At 43.2% G+C, this 14286-nt stretch overlaps 1 protein-coding gene across 1 annotated transcript; it reads left to right on the top strand.

The window, feature by feature from the left end:
- Positions 1 to 2976: 2976 nt before the first annotated feature.
- On the top strand, positions 2977 to 12725 carry LOC136160943 (intelectin-2-like). Its single transcript, XM_065925245.1, has 8 exons — positions 2977 to 2988; positions 3203 to 3266; positions 3882 to 3992; positions 4926 to 5173; positions 5336 to 5494; positions 5900 to 6020; positions 7012 to 7115; positions 12573 to 12725. Exons 1-8 carry the CDS (start codon positions 2977 to 2979, stop codon positions 12723 to 12725), a joined length of 972 nt encoding a protein of 323 aa, XP_065781317.1.
- The last annotated feature ends 1561 nt before the right edge of the window (positions 12726 to 14286 follow it).

A 14286-nucleotide genomic window follows, 5' to 3' on the forward strand; every position in this document is an offset into this window, starting at 1 on the left:
AGAGAAGCCACCACAACGAGAAGCTCATGCACCACATCCCTTGAGTAGCCCTCTCTCACCACAACTAGAGAAAGCCCATGCACAGCAACCAAGACCCAGCACAGCCAAAGTTAAAAAAGTCTTGTTCCAACTCTAGGAAATCTCCAAGAGACTCATTTTAGATCTGAAGATGCAAATAGATTGAAAGTGAATGAAAGGGAAAGAAAAAGATATTCCATGCAAATATTAAAAGAGACCAGAGTTGGTATACTAGTATCAGACAAAATAGACTTTAAAAAAAAAAAGTAGTTGCAAGAAACAAAGGACATTATAACTTTAAAAGTGTTCTGGACAGCAAAAAGATACAGCAATTATAAACATTTATGCAACTAATAAAATACCTTTAAAATATATAAAGCAAAGATGGACATAATTGAAAGGAGACATAGTTCTACCATAGGCATACAACCCAAAAGGGTGGGAGATTTAATCATCAAGCCAGAACAGCCCCTGAATTCTCTTTCCAAAGGGTGGAGGAGCTTTCCCTTATTTGTCCCTCATTTCATGAGCTTCTTGGGATGAAGAATTCCCTGCTATGTCGGGATCCTTTGCTTGTTTTATAAAGTCCCTGCGGATTGCTGCTGAGTCCTTTAGGGGAAAAGCCCAGTGCTACCTCTAACCAAGTATTTTGCCCCATGGAGTTGAGGACTTAGGTTTTCTCAGGCCTATACTAGGCTAAACACAGAATCATTGACTTAGAGCTTGTCACGAAGTTCATATACTTCTATGGGGAATGCAAAAAAGTTACAAAATTAAAAAAAATCCCATTAAAGATTAAAAAGCAAAAACAGAACATCTGTTACCAATACCATTTTAAATGAAAGGTACTTTAACAACACCAAAATAGAAAGGCTGTAATCACAGAGTAGATGTAGTTTTTTAGCTTGAATATATCTTGTTCCATAGAAAATCCATATTTCTGTTCTTATATTTTTTATGTTGTATGTCAACCACTAGAAATTGTATTGATCTGCCCCAATCTTCAGAAGGCAATTTGTGAAACTTTGATTTAGTACAAATCCCTCTCATGATAAAAAATGTGACATTATTCATACTCTAGAGTCAGTGAGCTCTGTGAGAACAAATATTTACTTCCCTTTTCGGTGACAAGCTCAACTACTTCCTCATAAGTACTTTTATAATTTTGAGACAAGCTTGTACTATTTAACTGTATTGCACTTCAAATATTTATTTGTCTATTATGGCAATTCTTAAGAAAATGTTGATTGTTTCCTTTGTTTGCTAAGCTAACATTTTCCATATTGAGGATGTCAAGGAAATGAACTTCTCAATAAATCCATAACATTAAAGTTAAAGTCTGAAGTAACATTAAAAAAGAGTTCTCAGATGTATAGGAGTAAGAATTTTAAAAAGTTGCTAGAATAGACCATTACTAGGTCTAAAATCTGGGTCTCCCACAAGGATGTTGTAACTATAAAACAATGTTTCAGTACTCTAGTACACTGTGATATTCTGTAGGATTGAAATGCTAGTGTACTTACTAGTGTAAAACCAATATGGGGTTTGAAGTGAGCAAAGAGTGTGGTGACATTTTTTAAAAAGGAGCATAGTTTTATTCAATTGGAAATTTTAATGCAAATTGTTCCTCTCGTTATATATTAAGATGAACAAATTCAGATTTCATATTTTTGAAAAACACTGAAATAAGTTTATTATACCCAAAATATTGGGATTTTGGGATTTAAAAGCTCTGTGTTTCAGAATGTCAGCACACAAATAAGCATCTGGAAACACACTCAATCTAAATGTAGTTAAAAAGGTATTGCTTTATTCCCTCAACTTTACTAGTTAAATTTTAGAAGTTTGATATACAGTGTAGAAACAATATTTCTCAACTTCCTCAGCTGCTAGATTGTGTCTTTATCACTAGTTACTATATCGCACATGAGATACCAAAAAGTAAATACTTGCTCTTGACTGAGGGGGATGAAGAAAAAGATGTTGGGAGTGATACACACACACGTATATATTAATGTATATACAGTGCTTGTGTGTGTATGTGTCCTGAAAGAAGATGATTTAACAAGGACAATTTTCCCACACCATTTGCCTGTCGAAGACCCAGAAGCAGTTATTCCTTTCACTCCTTGCAAGATGACCACCTTTTCTCCCAGACCCTCCCCTTTGTAACGCAGAACCAAGTCAGCCGCCTCGCAGTGCTGACACTGTTTCCTTGAGGCCTTCCTTTAATGCCCCAGTGCAGTCTGTACATCTCACAGCTCCTGAGACACCACAGGCAGTACGTTTAACATTCCCCCTAAAACAGAACACAGAATGCCATCCTTCCAACCTCCAAGATAAGTCATCTCATCAGCTATAAACATACGACCAGACCAGTGTCCCACGTTTAAGCTATTTTCTAAGGCTCAGAAAAGAAGGATGTAAAGTTGTGTCCTGTCTGGTAAAGCCTTCAGCCTGAAAGTGACCCTTTCTGCTTACATTTTTGACTCAAACAGGTCTCATGGCCTGTTTACCTGCACCCAGAAGAGGAAGAACTGTAACGTCCATCCTGAGAGCCTGGACGGAAGGAACACTGTGTGTGCTCTGACCCAGCAGGGCTCGCCCTGCTCATGGCGAGTGTCCCCTGCGTGCCCAAGAGCGCTGCTCCTGCCTCGCCAGCCAGTCACTCACTCCTTCTCATTGCCGGGGCGAGGCCCTACAGCGGAAGCTCGCCTGAGGGAGGGGCCTGCAGCCCGAAGTGGGCAGGGCTGGGTAGGGCCCGCATGGTCCTTTTCCTGCATAAAGGCTCAGCCCTTCACCCATTGCAGGGCCCTGTAGAGGCAGGAGCTCTGAGTCTCCACCTGGCTGGGAACTCTCAGCTCCTGGCATCTGTGAGGAAGGAAGGAGGGAGTTCTCCATGCTCTCAGGAAGTTGTTTCTGAGTCTGAGACAAGATCCGAGTGTGTGGGGAGCCATGATGCCTGCTCAGGTCTTGGTCTCAGGAATGGGGAGATTTAGAGAACAGAGCCCATGGTCTCTGTTTGTAGTGTTGGATGGGTTGGGGGCTATTCCAGGAGGTTCCAGAATGCCCAGAATCCCATCACTTTCTATCTGAGGTTTCCTAACTCAGAAAGCTCAAAGAACCAGGATACAAGGGAGAGAAGGATGAATCTGCCAATGACTTTGTGCATCTCTTTTCTTAGAGTACTGGGGTCAGATTCTTCCTCCTGCTGTTCCTCCCTGTGGCCACTAGAGAGAGGTATGCAGGTAAGTCAGGAGCAGCAGTTTCATCAGCTCACCCAGGTGTGCAGTGGGGCAGAGGGAGTGGAGCTGGGCTGGATGCTGAAGTCCTGGCCCAGAGGGGAGTCACGGAGATGCAGTCAAGCCACACTTTGCATCTACATGAGCTGTGACTTGGGTGTTGATTTTTGGCCCCTCTTGAGGTCCGATCTGAAGATCTGTCCTGGGGCCCCGATCTATGCCTCTGTGTGGTTGAGGGGGCTCAGAGGAGCCGTGGTGAAGACTGTGCTCCCTTCTGTCTGCTCCTGCTCCTATGGCCTTGGCTTTGGGGTTCCCAGAGGGAGCTGGGTGGTCAGGGCTGTGTCCAGGGAACATCCTTCCCTAGTCCTCATCCTCACAATTCCCTTCCTCCTAGTAGGCATTATGATAGCTTTCATTTTTAATTAGTTGAACAGAAGAATGCAAGTGTCAAGCCTGTACTAAACGGAGGTCAGCTATTTTTAGCAGAGAGGATCTTTACCTCTGGGGCTTCACAGCCCAATGAAGAACCTGTGAAGTGGGCCGGGCCTGGGAGCTGATGATCAGGTTGGCTGGTGTGAGTGGCACCAGACTGTTAATGAGAATTATCCACACATTGTTTAGCAGCGACTCCTTCTGTTGAGAAGTTCTGGGAGGAGGAAACCTGCGTCCCTTACCTGTCTTTCCTGCCTAGAAGCTGCAAGGAAATCAAAACAAGTTGCAGCAGAGCAGGTGGTAAGTAATCAACTGACCCAGCGTCTTCCCCTTTCAGCCACTTTTCAGTTAAACAGATCCCAGTCATGGAGAGCAAGAGGAGTGTGTCCACTAGTGTCTGCTGCTCTGACTCCCAGCTTCCAGCCAAGGAGATTTCCAGTGGGAATTTTGAGGCTTTTCATTCCTATCTAGTTGTAGGAGACATGATCTTCAGAATACAAGGAGAATGTGATGTTCCTGGTGGCTCTTACGGTGGTGACCAGAGCTGCAATGAAGATTTTCTACTCCTTTTAAGTTAAAGTGTTAGCCTGCTACAACTTTATTGATGGAGGCAGAAAACCTGAGCCTCCTGAGGCTGAGACACAGAAATTTGTTACTCACAACCCTAGCAGTAGGCAAAGCATCCACTTTTTATTGTGCTTTTTATTGATTCCCATCTGAACAGGTTAATGTTAAGAGGGCCAGGGGACATTTGCACATGTATTTTGTTTTTCAAGCAGATGACAAATTGGGCTGGTAAAGAAACTACGAGCCTTTTGTAGATTAGTTTACTCCTCTCTTGTTCGACAGGAACTCTGTACTTATGGAATCTGAACCTCATTCAATGAGTAGTGCAATGCCCGCCCTTTGCTCTGAGTTGCAGAGGCCACATCCTGATGTAGACTTGAGATGTGGTTGAGCACTGATTTCTGGCCTCGAGTGGTCAGAAGGAGGGAGATACCATCTCTGTCTCCTAGCATGTTTGCTCTACAATGTGTTTGAAAAGGTAGCATGGAACAAAGGCAGTCAGTGTCCCTGCTCTTAGATGACCCATAGAGAATTGTCCTCCAACAAGTAGGTATGTGTGGGAGCCTCCAGGATATGTTTCTGACTTCCCAAGTTCTTTCTGGTAATGGTGCCTGACAAGGACTCCCTGCTCTCAGACAGAGGGTCTCTGACTGGTTCCCTCTGCAGATGGCCTGTATCACCTCCGCACTGAGAATGGTGTCGTCTACCAGACCTTCTGTGACATGACCTCCGGGGGTGGCGGCTGGACCCTGGTGGCCAGTGTGCATGAGAACAACATGCGTGGAAAATGCACTGTGGGCGATCGCTGGTCCAGTCAGCAGGGCAACAGGGCTGACAACCCAGAGGGGGATGGCAACTGGGCCAATTACAACACGTTTGGGTCTGCAGAGGCTGCCACCAGTGATGACTACAAGGTACTGAGCACCCAGGTGGGAAAGGGTGGGAGCTGAGTGTGGCTGGAGCAGAGGATGTGGAAGGGAGAGTGGGAGATGGGGACAGCCCAGAGCTCTCAGTTCAACCTAAGGCCGCTCCTCTGGGTCTTTGGCCGGTGAGGCTGAGCGTGCGTCCCTCTGCAGAACCCTGGCTACTATGACATCCAGGCCCAGGACTTGGGCATCTGGCATGTGCCCAACAAGTCCCCCCTGCAGCACTGGAGGAACAGCTCCCTGCTGAGGTACCACACCAACACTGGCTTCTTCCGGAGACTGGGACATAATCTGTTTGGACTCTACCAGGTACATGGGGCTACTGGCTGGGGGTTAGGGACACGACCTTTGGTGAACAGAGAGTCAAGTGTTTGGGATGGGGAGTAAGTCTGCTCTGTGCATATCACTAAGTGCCTCTGCTTGGCTTTCTACTATCTCTGGGTCACTGTGAACTAGTGCGCTGCCTCTTTCAGAGGAACTATGAGCCAGGAAGGGGAGGAAGCCTAGGGGAGAGGATTGGGTGTAGCTAGATAGTGAAAAGGATAGGGGTCTTGAGGCTGGTTAGGGTCCTAGCTATGGGTGGTAGGGGGGAAAATGCATCAGCATTATTCATACTGTTTCCTGAATAACGTCACATGGGGGCATTAAATCCTCTACTGCCCAGAATGGCAGTATCTCTATTGTCTGCCACAATCTGTATTTTGGTCCCTGCAGAAATACCCAGTGAAGTACGGAGCAGGGAATTGCTGGACCGACAATGGCCCAGCCATTCCTGTTGACTATGACTTTGGTGATGCTGAGAAAACTGCATCTTATTACTCACCATATGGTCAGCGTGAGTATCTGCTTCCAAAGCCTAGTCGTCAACCCTTCTCTGCACTCTTGGGGAAAGTGTAAATAAGAGAAGTTAATGATTGTTAGCATTTATTAAATGTGTACAACATGCCAAGCTGTTTTCTAGGAATGTGACATGGATTTTTGTTATGTCACAAAAATATTTATCACCATCATGAAAAAACTATAAGCTCAGGCTTCTTAACTAATAACCCTGTTTGATTCTTTTTCCCCCTTAGTTTATTTATTTTTGATTTACTTTCACCTTAGTTTATTTATTTATTTTAAACCAATACCATATTGTGTTGGTTTCTGCCATACATCAACATGAATCAGCCATAGGTATACATATATCCCCTCCCCCTTGAACCTGCCACCCCATTCTACCCCTCTAGGATGTCACAGAGCCCTGATTTGAGTTTCCTGAGTCACTGTAAGAATCTTATAATAGTTAAAAGCTAATTAATGTGCACAGGTGAGAACAACTTGCAAAGTAGTGAGAAAAATTTGTTTTTGTTATGATGGATAGCTCTTATTGTAAGAAGACCTTTTTTTTAGCATGATAAAGCCACAGAACTTGTCTTTGGTGGGAAAATAAGAGTCATTTTACTTTAAAGTCATGGTAATTGGGTGAGCAGAGTGCCAGCAGAAACCGATGGCCACTTCTGATCATTGCTTGTTCCTGCTGGACCTCTGGGGGTCTTCTTGCTGATCTCTCAGTGGACTCCCATTTCTCCTATGAGCCTTAGACAGACAAGTGGCTTTTGTGAGCCTGAGCCTTGGTCTTCTTGCCCCAGATGGAGGGAGGGTCTCTTCTTGCCTTTTTCAAGGTCAGGATGTAGCAGTCATGGTCGAAAAGTGCTGGGCTCTATGCCCACAGATTGACTGTAACCGGACCTGTTGATTTAGGGAATTCCTGGGCTGGTCAAAGGGAAGATATTTCCAGTTCATCCTTTGAATCCTTGGTGCTTTCTCTGTCTCTTCTTTTCCAGGGGAATTTGTTGCAGGGTTTGTCCAGTTCAGGGTGTTTAATAATGAGAGAGCAGCCCACGCCCTGTGTGCTGGGATGAGGGTCACCGGCTGCAACACTGAGCACGTGAGTTTGTGGACGATCCCTGGTGTGTGTGTGTATGTGTGTGCACATGTGTGTGCACATGTGTGTGCGTGTGTGCATGTGTGTGCGTGGATGTGTGTGTGCATGTATGTGCGTGCATGTGTGTGTATGTGTGTGTGTGTGCACGTGTGTGCCTGTCTGGGGTGTTTGATGTGGCTTACATTTTTACTCTTTTCTGGCATTTTGTGGACGTAAGTTTTAAACTGTAGCTATTATTTTTTAATTGACATTCAATTGATCTATATAACATTATATTAGTTTCTGGTATATAGTGTAGTGATTCTATATTTTTATATATTATGAAAGGATCACTGTAACAAGTCTAGCCAACACCCAGCACTACTCACAGTTGCCATTCTTTTTTCTTGTGATGAGAAGTTTTAACATCTACTTTCTTAGTAACTTTTCAATGTATAATATAGTATTATGACTAGTGTCACTATACTGTATATTACATCCCCAGGACTTATTTTATACATAAAAGTTTGGAACATCACTGATGGTCCAGTGATTAGGACTCTGGAATTCCACTCTTGTTGTTGTTCAGTTGCTAAGTCGTGTCCCTCTCTTTGTGACCCCGTGAACTGCAGCATGCCAGGTTTCCCTGTCTTTCACTATCTATTGGAGTTTGCTGAAGCTCATGTCCATTGAGTCAGTGATGCCATCCAACCATCTCATCCTCTGTTGACCCCTTCTCCTCTTGCCTTCAATCTTTACCAGCATCAGGATCTTTCCCAGTGAGTCAGCTCTTTGCATTAGGTGGCCAAAGTATTGGAGCTTCAGCTTCAGGACCAATCCTTTCAATGAAAATTCAGGGTTGATTTCCTTTAGGATTGAGTGCTTTGATCTCCTTACTGTTCAAGGGACTCGCAAAAGTCTTCTCCAGCATCACAATTCAAAAGCATCAATTCTTTGCTTCTCAGCCTTCTTTATAGTACAACTCTCGCATCCATAAATGACTACTGGAAAAACCACAGCTTTGACTATAGGGACCTTTGTCAGCAAAGTGATCCTCTGCTTTTTAACACACTGTCTAAGTTTGTCATAGGTTTTCTTCCAAGGAGCAAGCGTCTTTTAATTTTGTGGCTGCAGTCACCATCTGCAATGATTTTGGAGCCCAAGAAAATGAAATCTGACACTGTTTCCACATTTTTCCCCATCTATTTGCCATCAAGTGGTAGGATCAGATGCCATGATCTTTGTTTTCTAATGTTGAGTTTTAAGCCAGTTTTTCCACTCTCCTCTTTCACCTTCATCAAGAGGTTCTTTAGTTCCTCTTCACTTTCTGCCATTAAAGTCGTATCATCTGTATATCTGAGGTTGTTGACATTTCTTCTGGCAATACTGATTCCAGCTTGTGCTTCATCCAGCCTTGCATTTTGCATGATGTACTCTGCATATAAGTTAAATAAGCAGGGTGACAATATACAGCCTTGACATACTCCTTTCCCAATTTTGAACCAGTCCATTGTTTCACGTCCAGTTCTAACTGTGGCTTTTTGTCCGGCATACAGGTTTCTCAGGAGGCAGGTAGGGTGGTCTGGTATTCCCATTTCATTAAGAATATTTCACGGTTTGTTGTGATCCACAGAGTCAAAGGCTTTAGCATAGTCAATGAAGCAACATAGATTTTTTTTTTTTTGAAATTGCCTTGCTTTCTATGATCCAGTGTATATTGGCAATTTTATCTCTGGTTCCTCTGCCTTCTCTAAATCCACCTTGTACATCTCTGGAAGTTCTCAGTTCACATAATGCTGAATCCTAACTTGAAGGATTTTGAGCATAATCTTGCTGGCATGTGAAATGAATTTAATTGTATGGTAATTTGAACATTCTTTGGCACTGCCTTTCTTTGGGATTAGAATGAAAACTGAACTTTTCAGTTCTGTGACCACTGCTGAATTTTACAAATTTGCTGGCATAATGAGTGCAGAACTTTAACAGCATCATCTTTTAGGATATGAAATAGGTCAGCAGGAATTCCATCACCTCCAACTTTGTTTATAGTGATGCTTCCTAAGGCCCTAAAGGCTTTCTTTTCTCTCCTTGCTATTCTTTGGAACTCTGCATTCAAATGGGCATATCTTTCCTTTTCTCCTTTGCCTTTTGCTTCTCTTCTTTTCTCAGCTATTTGTAAGGGCTCCTCAGACAACCATTTTGCCTTTGCATTTCTTTTTCTTCGGGATGGTTTTGGTCACCACTTCTGGTAAATGTTACAAACCTCATCCATCGTTCTTCAGGCACTCTATCAGATCTAATCTCTTGAATTTATTTGTCACTTTCGCTGTGTAAGCATAAAGGATTTGATTTTGGTCATACCTGAATGGCCTAGTGGTTTTCCCTACTTCTTCAATTTGAGCCTGAAGTTTGCAATAAGGAGCTTATGATCTGATCATGGTCAGCTCCAGGTCTTGTTTTTGCTGACTGTATAGACCTTCTCCACTTTTGGCTGCAAAGAATATAATCAATCTGATTTTGGTACTGACCATTCGTTGATGTCCACGTGCAGAATTGTCTCTTGTGTTGTTGGAAGAGTATTTGCTATGATGAGTGTGCTCACTTCGCAAAACTGTTAGCCTTTGCCCTGTTTCATTTTGTACTCCAAAGCCAAACTTGCCTATTATTGCAGGTATCTCTTGACTTGCTACATTTGCATTTCAGTCCCCATGATGAAAAAGACATCTTTTTTTGGTTTTGGTTTTAGGAAGTCTCGTAGGTCTTCATAGATTCATTCAACTTCAGCTTCTTTGGCATTAGTGGTTGGGAGATAGACTTGCATTGCCGTGATGCTGAATGATTTGTTTTGGAAACGAAATGAGATCATTCTGTCATTTTTGAGATTGCACCTAAGTACTGCAATCCAGACTCTTTTGTTTACTCTGAGGTCTACTCCATTTCTTCTAAGGGATTCTTACCCACGGTAGTAGATATAATGGTCATCTAAATTAAATTCTCCTATTCCTGTCCATTTTAGCTCACTGATTCCTAAAATGTCCACGTTCACTCTTGTCATCTCCTGTTTGACCACATGGACCTAACATTCCAGCTTCCTATCCAATATTATTCTTTACAGCATTGAACTTTGCTTTCACCACCAGATACAACCACAACTGGGTGTCATTTCCGCTTTGGCTCAGCCTCTTCATTCTTTTTGGAGCTATTTTTTCATCTTCCCCAATAGTATATTGGCCGGCTACTGTCCTGGGGAGTTCAGCTTTCAGGTTATATCTTTTTGCCTTTTCATACTGCTCATGGTGTTCTCAAGGCAAGAATACTGAAGTGGTTTGCCATTCCCTCCTCCAGTGGACCACGTTTTTCAGGCCCTAATTAACAGGGACATGCCCTTTAGCCGCTCAGTGTAGCTGGATGACATGCTCAGTGCCCTGGCTGTCCCACTGCTACTCCACAGTGAACATTTAAACCTTCACGGGCCATCAGGTGTCAGTCAGTCTGTGTCTGGGGGTTGAGGCAAAGGCCTTGCTGAAGTGGTTGGGAAGTGGGTCCAGAGAAGGCTGGAGCTGATGTTGGAGGACTCCCAGGAGCAGAGGGCACTCTCCTTCACCACTGCCGCTGGCCACCCTGGAGCCAAGAGTCCACCGTGGAGCTGATCCGCTGCCTGCTTCTTCATATTTATATTCCTGATGCTTTGATGATCAATTTCCCACTGTAGGGGGCCCAACTGGATCCCTAGTTGGGGAACTGAGATCTGTAACATGCGTGGCATGGACAAGAAAAAAGAACTGAAAGTTTATACCTTTTGACCACTGGACATAATTTACCGTATTGAAGTTCAATTTTTGTATATTCTCACATATGATTAGCATTTTTATGTTGTGTTTAAGAAGTATTTCTGCTTGTTGAGGTCACAAAGAAATTCTCAAATATTCTTAGTAAATTCTAGAAGCTTTAGGTTTTTGTTGATTTTCCAGTCTTGTAGAAGAGAGCACCATAGGTGTGTTGACTGGAGACTGTCTTTGATGGGTATTTTGTGGCTGGAGGGGCAAGAAGAAGAGGGTGTCAGAAATATAGGGGGGAGAACATTCACTCAGGCCCTTTTCCTTTCACTCCTGTCAGTCTAAGAAGTGTGATCCTGAAGGACATCTTCATTTCCCCCTCAAATATGTTGCCCATTTGTCAGTCAAAGTGAGACAACTGTGTCCTCATGAAAGAGCCCTTCGGTTGTGATTCTGAGGATAATGCATGTGTGGGCCTTGGGAGTGGGGTGGGTTGTGTCGCCCCCTACATTGGCTTCCATGGAGCCTTATCGTGTTCATTAGTGCTCATTTCATGTACCCTTGCAGCCTGTTTCCATAAAAATACATGATAGAGCACCCACAAAGTGCTCAATATTAGACGTGCAAAGCTGACAGTCATTTTAAGGAAATCAGACTGAATGAGATGGAGACATAAGTGCATGATTGCAATGTGGTATCATCTGTGATAGCAACATAAACAAGGGGCCTGGGGAACAAAATATAGGAGCTTCTACCTCTAATGATGGCACATAGCTGATTCTCCAAGTTGGTGACATTTTTGTTGAATCTCAAAAGCTGTGTGTAGAGTTCAACAAGTAACAAGGGTAGAAAGATGCCTGTCTAGCATGGGTGACTAACATTGTCAGAATCATTGGTGTTTGAGAGACCATGGGGGTGTTGAAGGGCCCTTGAGCTGTTGTTTGCTTTTGGAGCATCTTGTGCATTTAGGTAGAAGCTGGAGCCGAAGCTGGAAATACCTACAGGAAGCAGGGTAAGCAGGGACATTTCCATTCTGTCCAGGATGTAGATTTCATGTTGTAGAAGATGTGACTCATCAGAGGATTTTGAACAGAGGAGTGACCTGATCAGTTTTGATGTTTCTATAATATATAGCCTGGTGGAGGACATGGATCCAAGAGCAGGGAAATTAGGGGCAGGGAGGTAATGAGGCAGGTGTAAAGTTGCAGATGTGAAATGCTGAGGACCTGAGCCAGGGTGTTCAAGGACAATAAGAGAGAGAATTAGCTTTGTTTTGCTCAGCTGGAGTTTTAGATCTAGAGATATGTAGATGGAGACATGCAGTGGCAGTTGCATATGGGGTTTCAAGCACAGAAAACATGGACCTGACTTCTGAGATTTAGGAGTTTCTTGACAATGTATGATTATGCTGATACTAGCAAAAATCATCAGGAGACTGTGGTGTGGACAGAACTGTGGGGAATAGCATTTGGGGGAATCAGTTGAGGGAAAAGGGGGAGCTAAAAGGCCTGAGAATAAATGTGAAGGAAGGTGGAAAGGAATTCAGGCGAGAACATGATTTCAGAGTCCACTGGAGGGAGGATTTTTGGCAGGGGAGTGGTCAAGGCCAAGAAGGAGGAGGACCAAAGATGCTAGGGGATTTAAAGATTAAGATCTCCATGTGTTCATAGTCAACCCCTCACTGTGTCTGCTCTCTGCCCCCCAGCACTGCATCGGTGGAGGAGGATTCTTCCCAGAGGGCAATCCTGTGCAGTGTGGGGATTTCTCCTCCTTTGACTGGGATGGATACGGAACTCACCGTGGTTACAGCTCCAGCCAGGAGATCACTGAGGCAGCTGTGCTCCTGTTCTACCGCTGATACCTGAGTGTATGAGACGTGGAACCCAGCTCCTAAGTCCAGAAACTCAAGAGATAGAAAAATGTTTCCATTTTCTCCAACAAGGAAAGGAGAATAAATTGCATCATCTGTGACTCTTAAGTCTTTTTGAATTCTTTTTACAAATTAACTGACACCTGGAGGATGTATTAGAATAATGCCTCTTATTCTGGTGATTTTTGATTTAGACTTTCTGAGTTGGGAACTTTTAGTCTCAGCTGCCAGAACATAAGTTTGCCCCTCTTTCTAGGCAAATCCTGAGTGAGACTGAGGAGCAAGGGAAAGTTTTCTCATTAATTTTTCCTACCATATTGTTATTGGCTAATCAAATCAAGCCCTCAAAGGAAACATAATGAAGAAAAGATGAATATTATTTAGATTCTGTAGGAAAAAAGTAGAGTTGGGTAGTTGAGACTACCCATTTCCTTTATTTCTCTAGCTTTGACAGTTAAGATGTTATCCCTAAAATGATTCTAGTATGAACTGCAATGTGTGTGTGTTGGGGAGGGTTGTCTCAGCTCCAAGAAATGCACTGATAACTAGGTGGAGGTCCTACAATTTAACTCAATGTTGACCCAATCTACTATGAGAAATCCTCAGACCCCCACATGTGATGGCTCAGTCCTATACATCTGCCCCTTGGATCCCCCACTTCAGACACCAGTTGTAAGTCTGGAAGGACCGGCTATATATTTGAGGGTCCAATGAATCCCTCCTTTGGTTTAACTAATTTGTTAGAGTGACTCGCAGAACTCAGAAACAACTGGTGATTTTTTTATTATAAAAAGATAAAAATTGGGAACTGCCCTATATAAGAGATGCTTAGGGCACAGTATGGGGACAGTGTAAGGAGACTCCATGCCCTCTCAGCGTATCACCAACCCTGATTCACCATCTGTTCCCCAGTCCAGAAACCCTCTGAACCCACTTCTTTGGTTTTTTTTTTTTCTTTTTAACAAAGGCTTCATTACATAGGCATGATTGATTTAATCATTTACCAGGGCAGTTGTTTCCATCTCCAGCCCCTCTTCCCTCCAGGAGGGTCAGGGTTTTTAGTACTGATAGTTCTAATCCTTTAATCATGTGATTAGTCACTTGGCAACTAGCCTACTTCCTTAGGTGTGACTTCATTCACTTAACACAAATTCAAAATTCACAAAGTGAAAATTCAAAAGTCACAAATTCAAAAGTGACTTCATTCACTTAACACAGAAAACTTTTTTTTTTGTTTTTTCGCTCTGATCACTTAAGAAATCCAAGAGTTTTAGGAACTCAGTGCCAGAAACTCAATGAAAACAAAATTTATACTTAGTGTAAATCAATATCACACTCCCCAAGGATGTGAGTGGCAGGATCTGGGCTCCCATCTTCAGTTACTTGTTCAAAAGCAGAGCCACACATTGAATCAGGTCTCAGTGCATCATCTGTACAACGCGAATTCAATGACAACAGTTCTGGCTATGAGCAGAGTGCACATATTTTATTCTATTTTGTTCAAAGCACAAATCTGATGGTAACATTCCTCACCTCCCATCACTGTACT

This window comes from Muntiacus reevesi, chromosome 1 (assembly GCF_963930625.1).
Source record: "Muntiacus reevesi chromosome 1, mMunRee1.1, whole genome shotgun sequence".
Lineage (NCBI taxonomy): Eukaryota > Metazoa > Chordata > Mammalia > Artiodactyla > Cervidae > Muntiacus > Muntiacus reevesi.